Source organism: Pocillopora damicornis, chromosome 10, assembly GCF_964200805.1.
Source record: "Pocillopora damicornis chromosome 10, jaPocDami1.2, whole genome shotgun sequence".
Taxonomy (NCBI): domain Eukaryota; kingdom Metazoa; phylum Cnidaria; class Anthozoa; order Scleractinia; family Pocilloporidae; genus Pocillopora; species Pocillopora damicornis.
Window position 1 is genome coordinate 14301708 of NC_142679.1, and position 8196 is coordinate 14309903.

The 8196-nt window shown below is 39.2% G+C and overlaps 1 protein-coding gene across 3 annotated transcripts in view; it reads right to left on the minus strand.

Annotated features, from left to right (window-relative positions):
• LOC113664769 (low-density lipoprotein receptor-related protein 6) overlaps nt 1-8196 on the minus strand; it is a 45915-nt gene that overhangs the window by 24662 nt on the left and 13057 nt on the right. For all 3 annotated transcript variants that reach the window (XM_089184128.1, XM_089184129.1, XM_089184130.1), the window contains 6 exons: nt 7488-7909; nt 6957-7085; nt 5976-6176; nt 5505-5700; nt 4924-5316; nt 4707-4829 (listed from right to left, as the gene is read on the minus strand). In XM_089184128.1, the coding sequence (XP_089040254.1) occupies nt 4707-4829; nt 4924-4960 (160 nt within the window). In that variant the 5' untranslated portion in view covers nt 4961-5316; nt 5505-5700; nt 5976-6176; nt 6957-7085; nt 7488-7909. The remainder of the gene's footprint in view (nt 1-4706; nt 4830-4923; nt 5317-5504; nt 5701-5975; nt 6177-6956; nt 7086-7487; nt 7910-8196) is intronic.

The following is an 8196-nucleotide window of genomic DNA, read 5'->3' on the forward strand; positions in this document are numbered from 1 at the left end:
CGCCTCTCAAATTTTCATTATTTTCCGCAAGTAGTAAGTTTATTTGGCAAAAATATAATAGATAGTAACAAAACGTTATCTTGTACTATAAACAACGAATTTAGAGATTTGGAAGAAGTAATTATTCAATACCCGTCTTGTGCACTTTTTTATGGGGGGGGGGGAACTGGGTGGATGGGTGCTTTTTCGTTTATGGGGAGGGGGAACTGGGGGGATGGGCGCTTTTTTCGAGACTGGGCGCTCATTAACTTTTCCAACCTACAGGGTGGGCGCTTACAAGAGGTTGGGCACTTAATCAAATAAATGCGGTATGAAAAACTGTACTATTGATAATCATCTCAATCTTCTCAAACAGTAATGTTAATTTGTCGTCTTTTCAATTTTTACTTTTCGAAATCACGCAGTAATCTAATTAACTTAAACAACCGACAAAAGAATATACTCAGTTATTATACACAGGAAACCTAGAGAGATAAAAATAAGTAAAACAATAAAAGCGAGGCCTCAAAGAGAACGGCAGGTTGAGTCATATCACCCTGGGCTCCTCTCTCTCTCCCTCTCTCTCTCTCTCTCTCTCTCTCTCTCTCTCTCTCTCTCTCTCTCTCTCTCTCTCTCTGTCTTCCTTGAGTATGTGTCACTATCAGCCGAAGGTGCTTTTGCTTTTTCAACGGTCATCGTCAACATAAAGGCTTGCGTGCTCCCTCAGAAGAAGATCTAAAGAGTTCCAAGAGAGAGTTTCCTTAATCTGTGACCTTTTTTTTTACTTCAGCTCACCGATTTTGCTATTTCATTCACTCATCTTTGAAGCTCTTCTCCACCAAAGCGCTGTCCAAAAATGTTAGTTTCCACTGTGGAAAATTGTTTAAAGATCTCTCTCTCTCTCTGGAGAGGTGGATGGGAAGTTTTATAATCTTTTCATAATAAGTATCCCTTTTTTTCTGATTATTAGAATTGATGAGATAATGTATAGAGCGAAAATTAACGATACAATAACTCTGCGTCACTGCTAATCTGGTCACCAATTTTGAGGTGTTGATATATTGTTTCAAGACACTGAACACCCAAGGTGTAAAGAGCGGAGAGTTCTTTTCAGATTTTATTTGCTTCTATTTTCAAACAACCGTGAAAAAATATACATGAACTCCAGTATAGAAATAAAAAAAATGCCTAAATTGAAGCCATAAAGGCGTGGCGTCTTCCTCACTCAGTAATTTTGAAGAAAAAAAAGGAAAAAAACTCAAATTACGGAGTGAAGAATGCACCCGGCTAAGATCGAGCAAGTAATTAAGGCAATATTACAGATGAGGTCGTGTCGTCTAGGTGGGAGGGCGGGAAGTGTACAGGTATGTGCCGCTATGAAGTGTATGATATTTGAGCTGTTTAATTTTGGAAATGGATATAGATTTTGACCCATTAGGTCTAAACTTGTGCTAGGTTATCAAGAGAACGTGTAAAACGTATCGGCATCTCCATAATGAATAATAAAGAAAAAGAAGTAGCCAGGGTTATCACTCGGGCTAAAACTTGGAGAATTCTATGAATTCTTGATCTCGGCACCGGTTGTAAAGGTCTAAAGACAAGTATCCATTTAAGAGGTCAAACGGGGTGGATATGGCATGTTCTGATCTGAAATAGGATTAGCATTTAGAGAACTCGCCCGGCACATTCCCAGGCTGTGTTGTCAGTATATAGGTTCTGTATCATGTGTGAGCGACCTCTGATTTTCAACGGGCCCGTCTGTTCTTAGGTTGATTTTGGCTCGCGCTCTCGAAAATACCTTTGTGCCTTCCGGCTGTCGGTAAAAGATATCAATCGAAGGCCTTTCCCAATTCTTTAGAAAGCATATAACCTTAATTTGCGAACAAAAACAAAACAAAACAAAATCTAGTTGATGTTATTTACATGAACTCTTCACATTGTCTGCTTTGATATTAGACACTTAGAGTTCTAATACATCTTCTATATTTTCAAAATGTACTTTCTGTTTGCTTTCTATTGTTATTGATGCGATTTTGGTCAATCTTGGTTTAAGATAAGCTAAGACGGCTTCTCGTCTGGTCTCTCTCTTTTGTGTCGACAAGGAGATTACTAAGAAAGAAAAAGAGGATTGACATTTCTTGCCTTCGAATTACTAGTTACGGGCTTTTCTTTAAAGAACGCTAATTTTTGAAGGAAGACATACGATGATTTTTTTCAAAAACTTCAAAGATTTCTACGGAAAAAAAATTCAGAGTTCATGCAACAGAAGGCTGTCCCAAGATCACTATAAAAAGCCGATTAACCTGAAACGTTTTCCGTGAAAACATTTCCCTGGAAAACTTCAGCTTGATGGTAAAGATGCAAAATATGACAAGAACTTCTGATCCTAATGTTGCCTAAAACTGAAATGCCAGCTTACGTACGGACGCTTTCCAGGAACGACCTTTACTAGTGACGGAGACCTGCCATTTGGATAATTAATTGTCCACGGAAAGACAAGGGAAAAATTTTACTGCAACAAGTTGAAAAAAAGTGGTAAACAAGTTTTCTCTCTCAATGGTGAACATCACTAACTTTTTTTTTTTTTTTTCTGGGGGGTGCAATTCCTAAGCGTCGAAGACCACAGTAGAGTTCCGCTGACTCGAACTCCCAAGGGATATAAAGAGTGGTTCGAGTTTGCGGGGGTTTGAGTATTGACTGAAAAAAAAAAAAATAAGGACAAGGGGAAGCAGATCTTCTCTGGGTTCACGGGGAGTTCGATTTAGTCGAGTTCGATTTAGCGGGTTTCTATTGTAATAAATGACCCCTTGGCGCGAGAATCGCTGCGGCATCCGCTAAGTTAGTCCACTGCCACTTTACGCGATGAAAAAAGAAATGAACCTACTGATGTGGGTTTAGGGTAATAGTCAAGTTTATGTATTTGTTACAGAATCAAAGGAAGTTTTCACTTAAAAATATAGTATTTATGATTGCATTCAGTATTTCTGAGAGACAATTGTTCAAGTACCACTTTTCTTCTCTTTAATCTTCATTCATTTTTGCCACAGTGTATGTTTTATTGTTACATTATGATTTTAGCCGTTAAACAGAAGTGTTCGTATCTAGTCAACGCTTACTCATATAAACTAAAGCATCGCATCGTCAAAGCAATTTCGGAATCAACGTGAGTATTTAAGCAACAGCGCACCTACCCCTCTCCTAACTCAACAATAGTCAACTGATAACAACTTAGGGTTAATGTTGGGTTAGGGGAGGGGTAGGTGCGCAGTCGTTCAGATACTGACAATAGTCCACGGTCGTTTCTCAGAAGGGCGATTCTTAATGCTTCTGTTGGAAATCGAAAACAAATTTTTACTTTTAACTTTTTTTGTGTGCAGTTTATCGCCCAATCAAAGGGGGCGGGGAAAATCTATGTTACGGACGGAAAATTTCACACGCTACTGAATCTTTTTAGTAATCATCTTGAGCTACTTCAAAGTATTCCATTAGCAACGGGATTGGCTTCTCATTCTATTTTGGCCAGTTCCTCGATGTAGGCGGCCAAAACCTTGGTCTGTTGACAAACACAACGAGGATGAATTCAATATTCCATAATACTGTCACAATGGAAGGTAACGTTAAGTTACTTTCGCTTAGCTTCACCTCGAAGATTTTCAAATTCACAAATATTCTTCAAAGGTGTCCAACTAAAAACACTTCTTGTGCACAAAAAACTGTACCAACTTGAAATAGAAATAGGCTCGGTTACATTTCTCAGAGCCCGATCTTCCTTTCGCGCAGAGGAAAACCAGACCAGAGTGAGCGGAAGAAATCGAGCCAAAGGGAATTATATCAATTGTTAAAAACATGATGAAAGGCGATTGTGGGCGATATCTAGCAGGATATTTAGTGGGAGGTGGAGGGTGTTATGCTACCCCTAAACTCCCATGATCATAATTAGGACTTCTTCTCTCTTATTAGTGTACCTTTCCACAGAGATTAGTTATAAGAATTGAAGCTATATCAGAATTTACCAATGTAAAGGAAAAGCACACTAGGCAAGAAGTATTAACAATTTGATAATGTTCACCGAGGGATAGGCACAATGGTCTGCTATGAATGCATGTATCCTGTAAATCAGTCTGTAAATCAGATTGACATCGTCTCTTGGCTGCGTAAAAACGCTTAACATATACGTGAAACTGACGTGCATACATGCCGGAACTGAACCCAATTCGTAAGGCGAAAAGCTCCTGGGATTATTGCAACTCGTCTTCGATGGACTCCTAGTCCATTGTGGAAATCTGGACCTACTTCTTCCTATCATTTCGATGGCGAATTCAATGGAAAAGCTACAATACTTACTCCTTCAATGTAGTTCTTTCGATCCATCTTTTCATTCTAAAAGTGCAGTAATAAGGAAAAAAAAGAAGTTTAGAGTACTTCTGTGAGATATTGACGAAATAAATCTGCATACAGAGCTGACTCTCCTCACAGCCAGAGCTTTTCCCGGGTTCTATGGCATGTAGCCACTAAAAGCATTTCTTCTTCTCTAAGGAAATGTGTGGCATGTAGACGGGAACATTAACAAAAAGATCTTGGGAGTTAAAGGGCCAACAGTATATGACATTTATGTTGATTTCCGTATTTTTGAAGGAAAGAAATGGCTGACTGGCTGATTTTAGCTCTATGGGTCTTACCAGGCAAGCTCAGTATATTATTGCAATTCATCTTTTCCCAATACTTACATATACAAGTCTTCTTTTCAGAAAGAAGCTCCATTCCTGTTGGGCATTCACATTTGGGTCCTGATGGCCTGTATAAACACAAATGACTACAGCCTCCATTTTTGCGCTGACAGGCATTGGAACCTAGAGGCCAAAAAAAAGGTGTTTTAAGTGTAATAAGAAGGAAACATGGAATAGTCAAAACTTATTTAAGTATCAAATAAATAATGCTTCTTACCATAGGAGAGATTAAGGTTTACAGCTTTTAGTCCCATAAGATGGGGTAGGCTGTCAATCAGTACTCTTCTGTCTTCACCAGTTCTTTTGTTCGCACTCTCTATTGACCTCTTCTTCCAGTCCGTCCAATAAAGATTATCCCCAAGCACAGTAAAGCCAAACACATGAGGCAATTTTTTTATCTAAAATAATACGGCGGGCACTCCCATCGAAGTTCATGACTTCTATCTTGTCATACCTTGCATCAGCCCAGTAAATCTTTTGCTTCAGATAATCAATGGTGAGGCCATTTGGCCACGCGACCAAGGAATTCACTAAGATGACTCTATGACTCCCATCAAGCTCTGCTCTCTCAATCTTTGGGTGTTTTCCCCAATCAGTCCAGTACATGTACCTAAGTGAGACCATGTTAGAACATTTCAAATTTATAACAGCCTTTCTCATTGACACATACGTATATACGGGGATAAAACTGTGCCCTCAACATGAGTACGGCCTTCCTTCTTGGCCTCTGGCTGTACTCAAGACCTTGGGTACAGATTTCCCACCCAATAAATATCATAATTATACCCAGATATTTACCCCTTAGTTGGATCCAATGCTATTGATCTTGGTTCATCAAGATTTTCATCAATAAGAACTCTTCTAGCAGAGCCGTTTAGTCTGCTGACTTCAATTATATTAGTGCCTGTGTCTGTCCAGTACAAGTTCCGCGCCACCCAGTCAACAGCAATACCATCAGGATGTTTCAGCTCACTCCTTACTACTACCTGAACATCTGAAATACAAAGAAAAAGACAGAAAACAGTTTAGAAGAAAGATTAACATCCAGACTGGCTCTCATGTTGTTTAGTACTCAATAGAACTTTTTTGAATGCCATGCCAAGCAGGATAAGTTCTGGTGACTGACGTGCAGTTTACTCTTTCCATTCAGCAATATAGATGGTACCAGAAAAACTGTTGAAGAAACTTGACAGAACTTTTGTTAAGTTACCATAAATTTGCCCAAATCAGTTAACGTAATTAGTGTATTCAAGTTCAAGGTTGGCTAACCTTCTCCATTCAACCGGCATCTTTTAATCTCAAGTTTTTTATCATCACTCCAGTAAACATATCTATCCACTGGATCAAAATCAATTGTCACTGCATGACTGATTCCAGACACTGGTAAAACGACATCTGTGAGATCAGGTGTATCGAGTGATATACGCCGCAGGTCCCCTTTTCTTGCCAGCAATAGAAAATGGAAAGGGCCTAAGATAAAAAACAAAACAATACAAACATTATGAGTGAGCTTATTACTGGATATTGATACAACCAATAACAGTTGTTATAGTATATCTGATTTCACCGTTCAGCCTTTAAATTAACTAGTTAGTTCTTTCTTTCCAACTGCTATACATTTCCTAATGAGATATTGGTGAGAACAACAGCACTGTAATCACATCAAGAAAGTATGCCTTCATTGATTTTTGCCATGTAGCTACCTATCTATCAAATAGTGTACATTAAGTGATAGGGGAAGCTTTGCAAACATTATTCTGCGCGTTAGCCCAAGCTTTTCGTTTTCTTACCAAGCTACAAAAAGATAGGTATTAAATATCAAAATATAGGACATACCGATCCTTCTCCTTCATTTTTAGCCCGATACATTTAAAATTGTCTCAGGCAAACATTGTTAAAAATTAAAAATTTTACAGAGAATGTATAGGCACATTTAGCATCAGAGAGTTTGTGTTGCTCTAAGGCAAGTCCCATGAACACAATTTACCTCAAGTGACATGGAGAATTTTCATGAAAATCTTTGTCACTGCCATCAATTGCACAATTTCAACGAGAGAGACATAATTCAAGAGCAGCAGCAGAGATTTTCACGTGTTGTAACAAGTTGTGACTCCCCCTTAAAATACCCCACAAAATAATGTAATGTTTTAAATGTATTTCATAACTGGAGCCATATTACAAACAAAGCCCAAATACAAACAATACACACACTATTTGCAGCTATTCATGACATTGAACACTCAATCATACCTTTTTTACATGTTCTTCCATCAGGCAAAAGCTTCACACCAGTTGGGCAAGCACAAGAGCGGCCATGGGTATTCAACAGACAAAGATGGGTGCACCCTCCATTGAGAGTAGAATTACAAGGATTTTGACCTGTTACAAGATAAGTCGATAACTTTTAAAAAATAAACCAAGGTCATAAAAGCCAATGGCTCACCAAACCCCCCCTATCCCCAACAAACTGCACATTCAAATAGTTCAAAACTCAGTAGGGCATTCCCTTCATCTGATGATGTCAACCAGTCAAACTAATCAACATATGGAGATCAACACACAGCAGTCAACACATCACACTTGTTATCATGTGACTAACTAACTTGTATGCAGTGTTCTACTTTTTAAGGCGGTAAGCCATAAAATTTACTGCCTGTAGCCCTACCTTGTATTACTGCCTAAAATCCTGTAGCATTCTTAAAGAATTCAAAGGTTAAAAGGGTTCCTTTACCAGCTTGAACACTGCAAGACAATCAATAACCATTTATTAATTCCACTTACCTGGCCTTGGCAACTGTTTTTTTGGTTCATATGCATGTATATCCATGGGTACAGAAGTAGTTGACCAGACCATTTGACACCGCATCCCACTGTTTTTATTTGCAGAATGTATCCCTCTAGAAGTCCAATCTGTCCAATAAATTTTGTTTTCATATAATGTCAAAGCAAATGGATGAGCTTGATTTGCCAAAATACATTGACTTGGAGTTTTAAATATTCTCTCCCGGTTTGAACCATCAAAATTAGCTTTAGCTATATAAAACAATTTTGCATCTGTCCAGTAAATTTTCTCTGCACTGTAGTCTATTGTGAGCCCATTGGGCCAATGAATGTTTTGTCTGACAATTACGGAACGTTTAGAGCCATCCATTTCAGCTCTCTCTATCTTGGGTTCTTCACCCCAATCTGTCCAAAACATGAACCTGAAATTATAATTTGAGAGACAACAATTTTTTAGAAACTTTTAACACCATTGTTATTCTAACAAGGACTCGGGACTCGGGACTCGGGGACTTGGGACTCGTGGACTTGGGACTCGCGGACTTGGGACTCGCGGACTTGGGACTCGCGGACTTGGGACTCGCGGACTTGGGATTCGGGGACTTGGGATTCGGGGATTCGGGGATTCGGGGATTCGGGACTCGGGACTCGGGGACTCGGGGCTCAGGGACTTGGGACTCGGAGACTTGGGACTCGGGGACTTGGGATT